Source organism: Temnothorax longispinosus, chromosome 10 (assembly GCF_030848805.1).
Source record: "Temnothorax longispinosus isolate EJ_2023e chromosome 10, Tlon_JGU_v1, whole genome shotgun sequence".
In the NCBI taxonomy this organism is placed as follows: Eukaryota; Metazoa; Arthropoda; class Insecta; order Hymenoptera; family Formicidae; genus Temnothorax; species Temnothorax longispinosus.
Window position 1 is genome coordinate 586,922 of NC_092367.1, and position 17,599 is coordinate 604,520.

A 17,599-nucleotide genomic window follows, 5' to 3' on the forward strand; every position below is an offset into this window, starting at 1 on the left:
ATTGTTCACCACATTGTTGTTACCTCCGGGAGCGTTAGTCCCGCAAGATTGCTGCAGCGACCATTGTTACTCAGGTCGCGATTCCGAGTTCCCTCCGCCGAGAGAGGGAATCTCGGAAAAGCGTGCCTTTGAACGTATTCCACCGCGGAGGTCGTTCGCAGATCAGTGGAATTCGCAGATGCTTGCGAGATACACCGTGCTGCGCAGGTACGCCTCGCTATCTCGACCGTAGAAGCGCGCATTTGCGCGCGTGCACACGAACACACGCATGCACACACGGAGATACGCGCCATGCCGCTTGCACATCGTCGCCTCACCGCAATCGTTTTCAATCCCGGTGCTGCAAGCCGCAGCACCGGGGTAAAAAGAAGCAGCCGGCATCGTAGAAATCTCAACCGTGCTGCAACCGACGTTATAACTTTCCGATCCAGCAATCGCATGGTTCTCTCGTCTTTTCCGGTATTCGCGTGCCGTTCAATTTAAACGCTATAGTGTGCGGTTAATCGGGACGGGTTCTATTCTAAATTTCTGTTCTATATTCTAATCACGCATACCTCTTATCGATATACCTACCCGTTCATATCGAGATCTCTTAGAGCCGAGGATGGCGAAATAGAATTTTCTAATATCTTTGCGAGCTACCTGTTCGCCGTTTATCCATGTTGCAAGGTTGCAACTCGCCTCATCGGCGTACAAGATCAGCAAGGTTCGCCACGAGGGGCTGACTGGCCTCTCCGGCGATATTCCTTCTTCCAGCTCGTCGAAAAGCTGCGCATCGATTATCAAGATCGTTCGCGTGCTGCATACGTTAGAACTCGAAATCACTCGCAACGCAAATCCTTCGAATATACTCTTTCCCTCGCATTCGCCTCGCTGCCATATATCGTTGGAATTCACAGATGTTTCATAGTTGCATGAAACATGAATCGCGCGGATGGATCTTCGCGGTGAAACTGCGACTTCAACGTTGATTCTCGCTCGCATGAATGCGGGACCGCGATCACCCCAATTGTTTTCCAATCCCACATCACAATCACGACGAGAAGGCGACCGAGACGTGAAAATCGCGATTCTGTATTTCAACATTTCCACGAATAAATGCGTATTGACCTGCAATATTGACCGCGGAATTTTACTTTATTTCTTTCGCAAGAATTTAATTTCGTTTGCGTTTAATGGAACGCTATTAGAATAATCGCCGTTTTCTTGATTTGCCCCGTAGTGATTGAGAAGTACTGGTTGTGGGACATCCTGTAGATACGCTGATAACAACGTATCGAGCTGGTACGAGAGAAACGTTACGAGAGGGTGAAGAGGAGATAGAGTGGGATTCTCGACTCTCCGTATTCCCCGTGTTTCTCTCCGCGTCTTCTATGATGCGCCTCCACGGCTCTTATCTCGCGCTTCGTTATCGCCGTTTACCATCGCACGAAGCTGTGTACGGAGTCTCCCCTGCGCGCGCCCCTGCGTGTGTGTGTACGTGCAGCCGTGCATACATATCTTTTTCCCGCTCTTTCTACAGAACCTTCGACGATCCGATCCCTCGAGCGGCTCCGCTACGTCTGGAATTTCGTCGGACCGGCTGCGGGAGAATTATCGTGGTGTAATCCTAGATGAGATTGTCCCGACAGAAAAGAAACGAAAGGGGGTGCCGGAGGTGCGCGATAGGAGCGCATGTCGATGCTCCGCGAGTGGCGATCTCACCGCCGCGGCCGGTCTTTTAGCCGGCAACATTACTCTGTGCAATCCGGTCTTATTGCGAATCCCCGGATCGTGTGCCACTCTCGATTTACCTCATACTCGCGAATCGTTCAAGCGCTTCAATAATAGTACACAGGTACTCTAACCCTTTGATACCTCCTCGACACACGACATGGATTTCGTTCTTTATATATGTATAGATAACATCGCATCTCGAAAATATCAAAATTTATTTTTTCTTTTCATGCGCAGCATTTTCGGAGATAACGCCTGTCTGTGCCTTTCTCGGTCGCGAAGGTATTTCTCGCAATTCTCGCGAACAGCGTCATTATTTAGACTAGCCAACGTCGATGAATCTGATTTTAATTTATTTTTACGTCGCTGGAAGCCAGGCGGCATTATATTGTCACTGTCCATTGTCTTGTCTGTCTCGCTTGGACCGCACGTCCTGGACCCATCCTACTATCTCTCCAGTTCTTCGTCCGGTTACTCGCCGGACGTACACTCGACCATTTAGCCGCGTCTTCACTCAGGGATGTTTAATGCATGTATAAAGCTCTATTCGTTTGTTCAGACGGTCCGACGCGCGCGCGTTTCTTGAGCTATTGTACACCGCGTGCACTCGCGCACATCGTGGTCAATTATTTGCCCTGGCACAACAAACCCCCCTCGTTGGTTACGCGTGTTTTCTTCAGCGTCGCGAACTCTTTAGCTGGACGCGTCTAAACCTCTCCGTTGGCGCCGTTTCGTCCGAATTATGGTTACCCGAATTATTATCAGAACAAATTGCAGAAACATTTACATACGTTGCATGGATTATATGCGTCTTTATTTGCGTAACACCCTAGAGACATGGTATCGTAATGTCCGATGAGAGAGGGAGGGACTGGGAATGACGAATACTTATAGCCGCGAGCGGATAAATATGCCTCGCTGCGGGAGACAGATCTGGACGACATGCCAAACAAGAAGACAGACGTGTCCGTAAGACGGATATGATCGGTTAGACGATCAATAGACCGAAGTGTCAATAGGCATATCATATATCCTTCAATCGATCCGCTCAAACGCGTTCTAACTCTCTGCGAGAGGCTGCACGAGAGAGAGAGACGTGCGATCTGAAAAGTAAAAGGGCCAACCCGGTTCACGTGTCGTAGATTGAGCGTTTTAAATTTCTTGCCAGTTTTCAATTACACGCGCGCCGTGTAAGAAATGGCCGTCCTCCCATTAACGAATATCATTCCGGCCGAGGGGATCGCCGCGCGACCTCGATGTTTAACGTCTCGCGGGGCACCGGTGCGGCCGCGCTACGGGACGCCGATATAGTCGTAAACGGGCGCACCGACATTCGAAACGCGAGAGCGGGGCAGCCCGGCGGCTCGGATCGAAGGAGACGGAAGGATAGAGATGCGGTCTCGGGAGGTTCGTGATGGAGGTTCGTGGTAAGAAGAAGAGTGAACGCGAGCGCGAGCGCGGAGGAAAGAGGGACGAGCCGGGACCCCCGTCAACGACAACATACCACCGCCACGGTATCGCTTCTTCATCGCATTCGTCGCGTCGCTCGACGCTACCACGACCCGCGGCTAATCATCATTATTTAAGTATGAGATCGTTTTTCGCTACGCGACGGCGCGCGGTAGCGACTACGGCGAGTGGCGAGCTCGTGGGGGCACGTATCGATCCTCGACAGCGTCCACCCCGGCGCGGCGCCTCCGTGACGATCGTGTCGAGATTTCAGGGCGTCCCTTCGTCAGACGAGTCTCCGTACCGAATTCTTTCTTTAATTTGCACTTTTTGAGGTTCAATCTTTTTTTTTATTAACTCGACTAACTGGCAATAATATAAATAAAATTACCTAAATAGAAGGCGAATTTAAAGAACTGCAAGGGGTCTTATGTGTCTCGTGTGACAATTACAATTCTTTCTTATTATGAAGTTGCACGTGTTCGGTCGAAGGTTCATATGCATGATCTCTAGCACTAAATTGACATGTCACACGTGCGAAGGTGATTGGGAGACTGATTAAACTCGGCAATAAGACCGAGATAGGAGGTTAGGAGAGAAGGTTCACTAGGAAAATATTTATTTAAAGATTCTCTGTCTTTTTTTTAAGTTGATGGTATTATTTTGTTTCTTCATAAAAAAAACATCTCAGCAATCTCTCTTATCCTCGTATTACTTTCTTTATGGAACATTTTAGGTGTTGTCCAATTAAAATTGTAGTTGTTATATAACCGGTGTTTGTTCAAAACCGAGAGATTATTATCGTTTTTTGATATCATTCCGGTACTCTTTTATCCTAGTTTCCAAGTGCCGTTTTGTCTGTCCTATATACGAAACGTCAACGTCACAGTTATTACAATTAATTTGGTAGACAATATTAGTTTCTTTATTCATCATGAGTTTATCTTTACCCCTTTTAATAGCCGTGGCAAGTTTTTTTTAGGTATCCTACATAAGACATCCAATTCGACCTATTTAGAGTGCGACGAATGCTCTCGCTTAGGTCTTTAATATACAGGATCGCAATATGGTTTCGTGTATCAAAGGTACTATCTAAACCGCTATCACTGGTATTTTATTGCTATCTATTCGGTTTTTTAATTGTAAATTAAAACTAAAAAACTTGCCATAGACTTGTTACGGATTTCACTTGATAAGGGCTCAAAGCAAGGATCGAAACGTCGTGAATATTTATTTATATTTTTGCCAGTTAGTCGAGTTAATAAAGGATACTTTTTGGTTTTTAATCACTGGCGAACGAAGTTAATTTTTCTTGTTTAATCTTTTTGTTAGAACGCAGATCTTCTTTCCAGGATTTTTGTCCAATAACTGTCCGTTCGTATAGCGTCTGTCGGTTCCTGTCCGTATGCAGCTTCATTCGCGAATCCCCCATAGATTCCGAATTTTATAGTGCTCGCCGTGCAACTGTTCTGGAGCACCGTTACGACCGCGATATCAAGAGATGCATTCCAGATTGGAGGCCGCCGAGCGATAATTATAGTCGGAGCGAACGATTCGATGGCCATTCAACGCTGACCGCGACTCGACATTTCTAAGCGTATTTCCGAAATTTGATTACGTGCCGTTCCCTAATTAATGAGATACTCAATTCCTCGTTCGGGTTTGGCGCGACCGGACTCGACGGATCGTTTTCGCGCGGTCGCGCTATCTCGATCGCCGCCCATAAGCGGACCCTACCGGTCCAATTAAAAATCCACGGATTTATGCAAACGGTCGGGCCTTTCATTCGAAAGACCCGACTTGACACCGGACATTCCGCGGTCGCCGCGGGAATAATCGATCGCGCTGGAAGCCGCGCGAAAAGCTACGGCAAAAGCGACGCTCCGTTATATACGCAATAAATCGCGATTACTCTCGCTCCTTTTTGTCACTCCGTCATTACCGGTCACAAAAGGTCCAGCAGTGATTTGTTGACACAACGATTATCTGCTCGAAGAGACTTAGCAAGAGCACCGAGATTCCGAAGACGTTTGAATCTCGGCAAATTTCCGCATATAAGTATTCCGCTTTTCGAAATTTCACTGCCGACAATAAATGCTGAAATTTATTCTAATGTTTCAACATTAAAAGAATTTATACATCGTTTTTATTGTCGTAACGCTGAAAGAGCATTCCGCGCCGGTATTTAGAACGGGACGGCTCGTAATTCTGTTACGGTCGCGGGATGGACGTTACAGTCGACACGCGGAAGAGAGCGAAAGGCGTCGGAGGCGACAAAGTGTCCACCGAAGGCGACCACGAGAGCTTATACTCCCGGCGCGGCGATCGTAAACGTTCGCGGCAGCCGCCCTTGAGAGAATCGACCGGCTTCCTCGAGCGACCGCGAGCGAGACGGATCCGTTACGAGCTAATTAGCAAAATAAGAAAAATCACCGTCGCGAGTTACATGGCGTCGCGTCGTCGTGCCGACCGCGTAAGCACGAAGGAGATCTCATGCTGCGAGACCTTCCATGATCCGATCATCGATCTGTGATTTATCACGCAGCGAACGAACGTGGCTTCTCGTCGTTCTCGCGTGCGGCTTCCGAACGTGGCAAGTAATTATACCGGCCGTGTACTTTGCGATAAATATAGTTCGGTCTGACGCGCATTGCATTCGTTGCACGACGAAGACGGAGGAGAAGGAGGAACGTCCTGAAAAGGACATTTCTCTTGCAAAATGAAAACGACGTGAGATCTTGAAAAAAAATATGTTGAAGTAATTCTATAAATTGAGTCGCGCGAAGAGACCCAGTGATCGTCGTCTCGCTTGACGATTTCTTGCTGCGACATGAACATGATTCTGATGTGCAACGTATGTACACAAGAGTGCAGTGGCCTCGATATGGCCATCTGTATGTTATCGTAGCAACCAGCGGTATACCAATGATTAAAAATCGATAATTAACCTCGAGCTAACGTAGATACGCGGCTTCGAACATTTAATCACTGTTACTGGTCTCGTTCAGATTATTCTACAAGCGAGACTGAAAGACGAGCCTCTCCATTTGATGCGCGTTCTCCGCGATGTAAGGGATACTTCTTAATGTTCGCGAAATATTCATAAGGCTTGCGAAACACATCCCGTGTACGCGTTATCGTTAATAGTTATCAGTCAGCGAGACGCGGAGAAGGAACTGAAAAATTTCTACGGAAAAAAAACGCTAATAGCGCGTTATTAAATCCCGTAAGAAGCGACGCGGGAGATCTCATCAAGAGCCGTCTAAACGCGAGTCGATCCACGCGGTGTGATACGCGAACGTAGAAAAACTCTATTACGTATAGAGGAGGGAAGGAAGGGGTAATCCGGAACGTCCAGTTTGGCGTCGTGATTAGAAGTCCGCGGGCGGACGTCTTGATTTCAATATAACGACTTCGCCACCGATCGCAATCACTTTTTGCTCGGGTGTCTTTTGCGCGACACGCGCGCACGCGCACTTTTCAGTCTCATTGCCAATATTGTTGGCGTACACCAAAGTGAATAATCACCCCTTCCTCCCTCCCTCCATCCCTCGCCCGGCTCACTAGCGACGGTTACAACGACCCGGGGGACTTTCAGTCAAATGAGATTGCACCTTGCACGCGAGGCCCCTAGACGAGAAGCTCGCGTCTCCTCTACCCTCGCGAGCGACCGCTTGACGTGGTTATTCATGAATGCGTCTCGTCGATTAATCAAGGGAGCGCGTAATTGCGAACACGCGTCAAACGTCGCTCGCGTACCAGACGACCGTGACATCGGGACGTCTTTTTATACGTACGCGCGCCGATCGTTGCGCGGGAGCGAGCGAGGCCGGACGAGAGAGGGATGAGGGATGCTCCCGTTGTTGGAAATTTACGGTAATACGCGTCGCATCGCGCGAAAGAGAGACCGCGGCGGAGTTAATAACGAAAAACTGGTGCTGTTTAATGACGAGCAATTTGTTCCCTACATTAGATCGCTCCGTGAAGACACGCGTTTCTGCCCGTGTGTACATAAATCGCGGGTATGCCTACGAATGAGACAGGTAATGAAGAAGGATAATTAGTCAGCATCGCGTTTTCTGCGACCGCGTTAGAATCGCACACACCACGCGCAGCCGGCAGCGGACGCGTATACTTTATTTAAAAAAACGATCATCGGGGATGATTTATGAACTGTTTCGCGCACGAGTAATTGTCGGTCAACCTAACGGAGGATCACTCGCGCCCTTTTCGTTCTTCTCTTTCCGCATTTAGACAATTAACGTATACCCGCGTCGCGTCGCCGCGATTTATGCTCCCGCCGCGTATTGAAAATCGTAACGCGTCGCGGGATGCGAATTTCTATTAACGCGCGGCCATTATCGTGCGTCCGCCGCGCCAATGGGATATTTTCCCCGCGACACGACGACTTCATTTCAATATATCCTCCCGGGACCAATTAGAAGCCTCGCTTCGATTTCTCATAGCTAGTACCGCTGCCCACACACGGCACGCACACACGCATGCACGCACGTAGGTATATCGTAGCGGCAAATGTAGCCTCGGGAGCATTATCGAAGATAAATAAATAGCATCCTGCTACTGCGATTGCATGAGCATCCTCGATCTTCGTGTTCGTCATCATCATCGTCTACGTAGTTGTCGCCGCCGCGATACGTCGTGCATGTGGGAACGACCCAGATGAAAACAGGACAGAATCAACAGCCACGGAACGGCGATAGAGATGGAGAACGCGAAGACGAGTGGGAAACGGGAGTCAAGGAACTAGAAATGAATTCCATTTGTGCGATTGGGAGGGGAGGACCGTGAAGTGGAATGAAGCGGGATGTAAAAGGATAGGAGAGGACGGAGCAAAAGAGACCGGCACGAAAAGCGAGGATCGAGAAGTAAAGGTGGAAAGGAAATTCGCGGAAATAGGGGAAAAGTAGGAAAAAAACTTGTAGAAAATTTCGGAAAAGGTAATACGTTGCACGCGTTTACTCGCATTGTTTAGGATCGAATGAGGAAAGAAACTGTGGGCGGGATTATCCCTGACCGCTTCGCACGGTCAATACGCAGAAGTCGGTATGCAAGATCGCGGGTGCATCGCGGGTGCATCGCGTATACGTTCACGCACGCGGCGGCGGTCCCGCCAACACGCATGCCGTGAAAGCAGGATATGCTGATCGGTAAACATTGACCGCTACCTTCGCCATTCAAGACTGCTCTTGTCGATGCAAAAAGGAAAGGAGAATCGCGATAATAGTCCCCTCATAGGCGCAATGCGCGAACGACGTCGCTCGATTTCTCCTCGCGCTTCGCCCGATATTCAGACATTACGAATTTGTTCGATAACGCCGTCTGTGAACTTTTCATGTCGAATACGTGGCGTCGATTCCCGCCGGCCAGCCACCGAGAAATTTCTCGTAGAAATCCGACGGAACGTCTCGTTTTAACCGTGCCATTCGTGCGGAGAACGCATAAGGGCGAGAATCAGTAATGAGTGCGTTACGGGTTTCTTTCCTGCCCCGGCATCTCTCTCGTCGGGCAAAAACTCGCTCTCGATTCGATCCACGATGCCGGAGGATGAAGGATGGAAGGAGGAGGTCGAGAGAATCCAGCGCCGGACCGGCGATCTCTGCGAATTAATCAAATACGCGAGCGATTTGTCTTCGTTACACCCACGTGGGCACCCCGGGGGGACGCGTGTGTAACTGGGGTGACGAAGCCCTCGCGAACAACCGGCACCGGTGGGAGAAAAACGTGACCACGTTACATGTGCACCTTGTACAGACGATTATTCTAAATAAAAATAACGCTCTAAAGCGCAACGAAAACAGCGCGGAAATGGAAGTTTGTGTACAATTTTCCTTATTTACGGCCTCGTAAATTTTACGAAATATTGCAAAACTTGGCTTCCATGCAATAAAATTTCAATACTCACCAAATTTTAACTCTTATAATTGAAAAAGTTATCCGTTTGCTCAAGATTTATTTTACTAATTAACTGTAATATTTAAATAATTGATCGATTATTTGCGGTTTTTTGAAGCAAGGTAAAAATCCGAATTGCAATACATTGTATTCGTAGGGAGAATGCGCAATATTCGCGCACTTTGATTTTATTGTACCTTGAGATTTATTGCCAAATATGCGCGTATCTTAATGGCTAGCTTTCTCGCCACGGCGACTTATACCGGCCGGGAAGGGACACAGATTTGTCCGGCGTGTCATACCCTTCCGAAGTCGCGCGTCGAAATCCTTTTGCACGGGCAAGAGGATACTCGAGCGGGTATCTCGGCGTATCGGGATGCGGAGTAAATCGTAATTATATACGGGGAGTAGTACAGGATCGGCGGACCCTCCTCTCGCGGCGCGCAGGGCCCGTGGAAAAAGATCACGCGGACGTTTAATAACACGGGTACCGAATGCTGATGGGTAGAGGTATCGCCGTGGATATAAAACGCGTACATCTTCCAGACCAGTCTCTCGCGGTACCAACGCATTCGCGTAATTACACGCGCGCCGCGCGTATATACGTTCACGCAAGAGCGCGGTGTTTCAATCCTTCGCACATGCATTTTACCGAATGAGCCGATCCGAGCCAAGTATGCGTATACTCGTCGGACGCACACATACGCGCGCGAGTGCGCGCCCGCACGTATATAGGGTGTCTGACCGGACAATCTTTCGGACGAAACGAGCTGAGGATGATGAGGATTGTATCAGTGTCCCGGACGTGTAAATGCTCGCGGAATTATTTAGCGTTGAGAATTATGGTACTTTCTCGCGGATCAGACCTCGTGATAATCTTGTTTTAATTCTCCCGAACAAAATAAGAAATGTTCCTCAAAGTGTTGGGCACCGCTGACCGAGGTTCGTGCCGTTATTCGCACGTGTGTGCGTGTGGGCACGTCTTCCACACTGTCGCGTGTATCGATGCGAAAGGGGAAACGGGGAAAAAGGACGAGCGAGTTGGATCGAGTATAAATAGCGGTCTATAAATTATGCCGTCCACGTACGCGACCGAGTACCATCTTTAAGGCATTGGTCGAACGGTCGATGTCACCCGATGTCACCGACGACATTCGATATAGACGACACAGACATCGTCGACGACGACGACGACGACGTAGACGTCACGAATTATCGTGGAAATGGAATGGACGGCTATCTCTCGAACTCGACTCGCCGAGACGATAACGTTTCCCGTCTACCTGGTTTTTCCTGTCGCACCGCGGAGAAAAAGTTGATCGGGATCGACGGGAGACGGTCTCGTCGCGGTAGATCTCCCGCGACGGATTTGTCGAAACGTATCTAGGAACAGCACGTTCTGGATCCGAATGATCCGCAGTTCCCGTTTTGGCCCCAGACTTACGGCGATCAAGTCGCCGATCGATCGGAGCAATTATCCAGGAACGCGTGCCGGTGCGTGCCTTATCTGCGTGTGCGTACGAGACGGGATACGTCTGTAATTGGATGTGGCCTCGCGATGTGTTTTCGCGGCGCGCGACGTCGGATAACGCAGGAAAGGCCCATATGGGCCGTAATGAATTGCCGTTGGACCGGATTTCATACATCATTAATAAAACGGTTAATTGCCGATTGCGAAAAGTAAACTGAAGGGGGACGCTTTTTCATCAATTTGATTAAGATCCTTTTTACGTAGGAACGACGTGCGTTAGCGATCCGCCTTTGACTCGATACTGACAAACTAATGATTTTGAGAAGAGGTCTCTCTGAAGAGTTAAGCTGTCCAATTAAACAGCATCATCTATCAAGCGGCGCGGCGGGTCGGGGACACGTGTCGGCGCGACGTGTTAGATCTAAACAGACCGTCGGCTATCCCTCGTATCACGCGACTTGAACCCCGCGATAATTTCGATTGTGTTTCCCTATGAATATAGGATCCTTATACGGTTTTCGGGAGGACGTGGGCGTACAGATCGCCAACGAACCTCGTCAAGAAAGCGCGCGCGTGCTCGCGCCACTTAAATCGTTCATCACGGAATTGCATCTGCCAGCGGTAATGACCGGCCAATTTGGCTATTAATTGATTCCGAGGCAGCGGGACTGGGCGGCCGGTTCGTGTGTGAAGAGGTCGATCGAGGTCGATGTCGTGGAATCGATAAACCGCCATCATTCATCCGTCGACGCTCATTCGCACTCACATGGTGGTGTGCGGAGCACACGTGCCCCGTCCGTTCTCGCCGTAAGCGGCAAACGATCGATACTCGGTAGTATCGTCATCACGAACGTAGATCGCGGGCCACTTCGCCCATCTGTGGTGCGACCATTGCCGAAGATCATCAGCTGTGGAGATCGTGCCGCCAATCGGACACGATCCTTCGAGCGCAACGCTCCCCGATGACGTAACCGTAACCGTGACGAATGAAATCTCAGCGATGCTCGCGCGACAGCTCTCGTAGGGATCTATTTAGCACCTCGACTAGTCCGCTTTTATGGTGCCGCCACGTAATTTTAATAAAGAATAAATTTGCCTTTTTTTATACATAAAAGTAGAAATAACAAAGTGTATAGCAAATTGTGATTTTGTTTCTAATTTTTACGAGTTATATCGTGACGCAAAGTGACGTTAATGTTAGGTATCACATCTTCAGCCAACGTTTCTCTGGAGTATCTTGCTTGCAGTCACGCCGCACGTCAGAGTATTTTTCTAACGATCTAACGATGTGTGTACCGCTCGTTGAAGATCGTTGATATCGTAAAAGCAAATCAATTTGACATCTTCATTAGAACTTTGTATGGAATCGACAGACGTGGAATTGACTTATAGTTATCGATCTCCCGGTTTAGCGGCGAACGCGACGTACGTATCGTGATTTAATAGCAACTCACGTCGATCAACTTAACGTCTGGTGAACCAGAAGCCATTATGAAAAACACTAAGTTGCGATAATGCAAATTTCAATGCAAATGCAACCGGAAACTCAACTACTTTTGATACTCGCGTCATAATTTATCGAGATTATTCCGATATAACTGTTTTAATTAGTCCCCACTAAACGAGGTGGACGACGAGACTTATTATGAATAAATTAACGCAATATGTGTTTCTCTTCCCGCGTTTAAAGCTATTTTTCCCCCTTTATTTATATCTGATGCATGTATATCTGTATACATTATTTAAATTATACATTCTGCATTTCCAGGCGAACGACCAAGCAGGTTTTATCTGGCAAGGGAGGAAGCTGATCTCTCGTTGGATCCCAATACGGGGACGCTGAGGATTCGACAGCCGCTCGATCGGGAATCACGTGACAAATACATTCTCAGCATCGAGGCACGTAATGCCGGCTCCGTTGGATATTGCCAGGTAAATTGCGCATCCAGATAATCATCGTATCTCGGTATTAACTCACCGTAATCATAGCCGTTTATCCGTGTTCTCAATATATTTATCCTGAATGCACATATAATAAAATCCCGAGGCGTGCGAAAAGTCCGCGCTACGATTTTTTGCGTTCCCACCGATATTATTGTATTAATATTCAGTGAGCGGACGCGCGCATGCTCGTTAGCGAATTAGTATCGTATTTTGAAAGATATATACGGTACTTGAGTTCGTCGGAGTTTCGCTTAACGAGGCACGAGTAGCGCTTTCCGCTTTCGCATGCCGCCGTGAAAACCGCGATCAATCGCAGCAGAATATTATGAGCTTACGCGACATCCGTCCGTGTTTTTCTTTCCGTTACAGATGGAAGTGATCGTGGAGGACGTGAACGACAACGCGCCGTCGTTTCGCACGAGTACCGTCCGCATCTCGGTGCCGGAATCGCACCCACTCCACGTACCCCTGTACGTGGCGCACGCTACCGATCCCGACATCACGTCGTCGCAGTCGATGCGCTACGTTCTCCGTCAGAACAGCAACAATCTATTCGGGATAGTCGAGCGTACCGGCGAGCTCTACTTGGCGAAACGATTGGATTACGAGACCCAGCAGAGGCACAGCCTCCTGATAAGTGCCCTGGACGGCGCCGAGCTCTCGTCTAACCTCAGCCTGAGCGTCGAGGTGCAGGACGTGAATGACAACCCCCCAGTGTTTGAGAGGAACGAGTATCACGTGGAGGTTCCCGAAGGCGCCAGGCTCGATTCCCAGGTGAGAAAAATCTTCATTACACGCCCGTCACGCGAGCATTTGTTTGTCGAGAGGATGCGGTAGGGTTCTTCGAAAAAGGAAACGAGAAGGAGAGAGAGAGAGAGAGAGAGAGAGAGAGAGAGAGAGAGAGAAAGCAGGAGAGAAAGAATTTCTGGATCGGATGGTAGAGGCGGCAGAAGTTAACAACCTCTCTCTTCAGCCTTTCTCCCGCTCTTCATCGGCTATCTCTTCACGGCCGAAGTGATGGTTCCCTTTTTTCCTCGGGTAGATTCTTTTTGCTTCCGTGCATCGAAACTTACTTCGCCTGTCTCTGGGACGCGTAATTTTATCCGGGACAACCAGGAAGGACGCACTTGTGAACTCTCTGCCCCCTCTCGTATCGCCAGGCGTACGCCACGGTTATACTAGTCGTCTACTCCCCTTCCGGGTAGTTTCTCTCGAAAGAAAAGGGAACAGGAGAAGAAGAAGAAGAAGAAGAAGAAGAAGAAGAAGACGTTGACTCGCGAAGTTCACCTTGTAGGCAAAGAGAGAATTAACCCCGCGCCGACTAGGAACGGAATTAACCGGACCGTTGCATCACGCTGCAGCGAGATTAGCCGATGTTACTCCGTCGTGGTTGTTCGACGGACCAGTTCGGTGCCGGGAGATGGATAGGGAATGCCCGATAATCTGATATCCAGACGCGGCATGTTGCCGCGGTTTATACCGATCGCGGCGAGCAGCCGCGAGTTCCACGAGAGCGGCCTAGGATTGATAGGTAACAGCCGATAGGCCCGCAGGAACGCCGCACATAGTCGATCATTTTGCGAGTAAATTCCCGACCATTTACCCAACGGGAAAAGATCTATCATGTTACGTACGGTTATATCAAAAATAGCGGAATTTTGAAATTAGATTTGAGAAATTTGAATTCCTGCGTTATTCGACTCCGCCCAAATTCTCGATCTTCGTTGTCGGAAAAAAAGCGACGCCCAGAGCGAATCCGAAAACGATGCTCGGAGACGCGCGGGTCCATCCGCGAAGATCGCCGACGGCAACGCGCATCTATCCTCCCTGTAATTATGTACACATATCAGTCATTACCCGGTAAAAAATTGAAATAAGGGTGAGCTTGGGTCGACGGCGAGGTTTTGCGACGAGGGACCGTGTCTCGAGGGAGAAGAGGGAGAGTCATTAGCCGCGAAACTCGCGAGAACCGGGTCGTCGTTGATGCGCGGCTGGTAGGTCCGACGCTCCCTCGTGGCGATGGTAGCCGCGTACGGAACGAGGGTAATCCCGAATACGAGGATACCGATGACGAATGGCAGAGATCCTTGCCACGAGATACGCCCGTTAAACGACGTCGCATTTTTAATACAACGCACGAGCGGATACGGCAGAGACGTCGCCGCAATTCGCGCTTCCCTCTCCCTCTCTCTTTCTCTTTCTCTTTTTCGTCTTGGCCCTTTCTCTTCCTCTTTCTCTTCCTCCTTCCCTCATCGCTACTCGATCTCTCGTTCCATCTTTCTCCTGATGTATTAGGTATATATCTGTAGTATCTATCGGCGAAACAGATCTGTGAGCTATCGGTGATATCCGGACAATATCTCAGCCGCCAGTATACGATAAAGATGGAATGAGACAGGAAGATCTGAGCGTCAAAGATAGATACGCGGCAGGGAGGAAGTAGCTGGAGCGAGAGAGTAACTTGGCAGTGAGTGTAACCCTTCACCCACCGTGAACTAATAACGTACAGTTAGACACATTACTGCCTGCTTCTACATCAGGTTCCGCGTTTAATGATAACTTGCATCCCATTCCCTCCTGGTCCTCCGTGAAGACAACCCGGTCGCGCGGCGTCTCTCTCATCCTCCTTCTCCTCCTCCTCCTCCTCCACTCCCACCTCTTTCCCTTCTATCACCATCCATCATTCGTAAGCCGCGAGTTCATGCGCGAGACACGACCTTATACACCTCCCGATCTTGCGCTTTTTCTTCCCCTTCTTTTTCCTCGACCTTCGCAATTCACCATCCTCCCGCGCTGGAAAACATCGTCTGGTCCGAACGTGTTTAGGGTTCGCGGTCCTTTTGGGTGCGTTTAATTAATACGGAACGACCGGATCGACTGGTCCCGACGTCGCCTCTGTTTCTTCTCCTCTTCTTACTCTTTCTCGCTCCCGCGAGATCGCGAGAAATGTCTGCGGATGACACGATTGCTCTTGTTTCGATTTTCATCGTGGTTCTGTTCGTCTGGAACTTTAACATTCCATCGTGCATGTTTTGATGTTTTCAATTTGTTGTACTAAACGTTGTGAAGACGTTAAAGTCGTCGCCGCGCTCACGTACAATTCAATAATAATTAGATTAATAAATTCGTTGAATGGTCACATTGGACATATTGGTTATCGTGAAGTAATTCTTCGTCATTTGCAGATTCTTCAGGTAATGGCACTCGATCAGGACACGGGAAATAACGCGAGAGTGAGCTATCGTCTCCAGGGCTCCACCGCTTTTCGCATCAGCCCCACCACTGGCTGGATCTACCTGGCGCAGAGTTTGGATCGCGAAACTCTCGATCGGCACGCCTTGACGGTTCTCGCGACTGACAACGGATCACCCGCGGCGACCGCGAGTGCCTCCGTGCTGGTGATGGTCCTGGACGACAACGACAATGATCCGCAGTTCGAAAAGGACTTCTACGGATTCGAGCTGCTTGAGAATCTACCTTCGGGCACTCTGGTGGGTTCCGTGAGCGCCAACGATCCCGATCTCGGCAAGAACTCGCTTCTCAGATACGCAGTGGTCCAAGCCAACAGCAGCTTCGCCGTCGATCCCGACACAGGTAAGAGGCTATCTCCCCCGTATCTTATTTTCCTGTTTTTCGTTCGCTTCGTTCCGTTTGCTCTTCGTTTGCGTCGCCGTCAAACGCTACAGAGTATATAGGTTCTCGTCACAACGACGCTCGAGTGTTTGCGAAAGCCGGCCCGGGCCCGAGGCTTCGAGAACCGAGAGCCGGAGAGATGCCCACGCAGCTCGAAAAAAACTCGCGGAGAAAAATATTGGCGAATCGTTTCCACGGGTTTCGCCGAGTTTCGTTCTCGCGGCGCGTCCTCGAGTTGCTTGCGAACGTGTAATTCGAGAATTCATTGAACGGATCCGGCAAGGAATCGCATTATTCTCCGACCGGCTCGTTCTCGGACAAGTTAAATTCACACCGGAGTTACGGCCGCGCTACTCGACAACCGTGAATAAGAGATGTATACTACAAGGAGAAACTTCCTGATTCGGTGGATGGTCCCTTCGGTGCTTCTCCGGGGCTACGGGTGACAGTGATCGATTCGCGGCGATTAACATTTTGGCTGTGCGTTTGGAATTTCTTCCTCCGTCGTCGTGACGCTTTGCCTCGTATTATTGTCATACTCGCGACGCCGCGTATATTTTTATAGCGCGCAAGAATGCGGCGCCACGAAAACGGAAGCGATGGCCCGCGTCGTGATCGATAATCCTCGGTGAAATCCTATCGAACTTTATCTTTCACGCGTTTCGGTTCTCTAAATTATATCCCTGCCCTTCGTCTCGAGACGCTATTGCGAACATAATTGTACTCCGCGTCCGCCGCCAGAGTCTTTTATTTTCGCCAGATGTTCAATCTCGTATATCGGTCTCTAACGTCTCTAACCGATCTCTTTCTCGTCTACGCTTCGCCGCTATCTTCTATCGCGGCTCTCCTCGCGTCCTCGCTCAAAGTCAAGTGCGGCGGCAGCCTGCGGTTACTTCCTGTTTAAGACAGGTTCTTAGCCTGTTAAATAAAAATTGAACGCGCTTTCGCTAGCTTCTTATTAATTCTCCTAGTCTGAATCGCCGGTCGGCGCGATGTTCCGTTCCCTTGTCCCTTCACGTTTCTTTCAAGGCGATACGATAGAGAGAAACGGACGTTACGGGGCCAACGAAAGATCCATTTAGGCGCGTGAGGTGGAAGGGGATCGCTTACGTGCGGGAAAAAGAGAGACTATTAATGGTACCAAATGGCCTCTAGCCATCAGCGTGTGTAATTTACGCGTTTCTTTTGCGTCAACCTAACGGCCCTTTACGCCGCGCCATTGTTGAACGATTTCGTAATCGATGGAAAGAGTTCCTCGTCCCTGGGCAACGTTGCTCGGCTCGCCAGGCCTCTCGCCGGAGATCTATTTCGAAATCCCTTGATAATATTTCGTCACTTTAAACTATACGTTGTAATACGTTTGTTAAATAAATCGGACACTTCACAAATACGACCGCCGAGATTTAAGCTCGACGATGTCGCTCAATGGCGATTTACCAAATTACCAGGCTTGAAGTAACAGGAACGACACGA

At 49.3% G+C, this 17,599-nt stretch overlaps 1 protein-coding gene across 1 annotated transcript in view; it reads left to right on the forward strand.

The window, feature by feature from the left end:
• Positions 1 to 17,599, forward strand: part of Ds (dachsous cadherin-related 1) — a 68,263-nt gene that overhangs the window by 11,993 nt on the left and 38,671 nt on the right. The window contains exons 3-5 of the mRNA XM_071791993.1: positions 12,318 to 12,481; positions 12,863 to 13,267; positions 15,679 to 16,087. Of these exons, the coding sequence (XP_071648094.1) occupies positions 12,318 to 12,481; positions 12,863 to 13,267; positions 15,679 to 16,087 (978 nt within the window). The remainder of the gene's footprint in view (positions 1 to 12,317; positions 12,482 to 12,862; positions 13,268 to 15,678; positions 16,088 to 17,599) is intronic.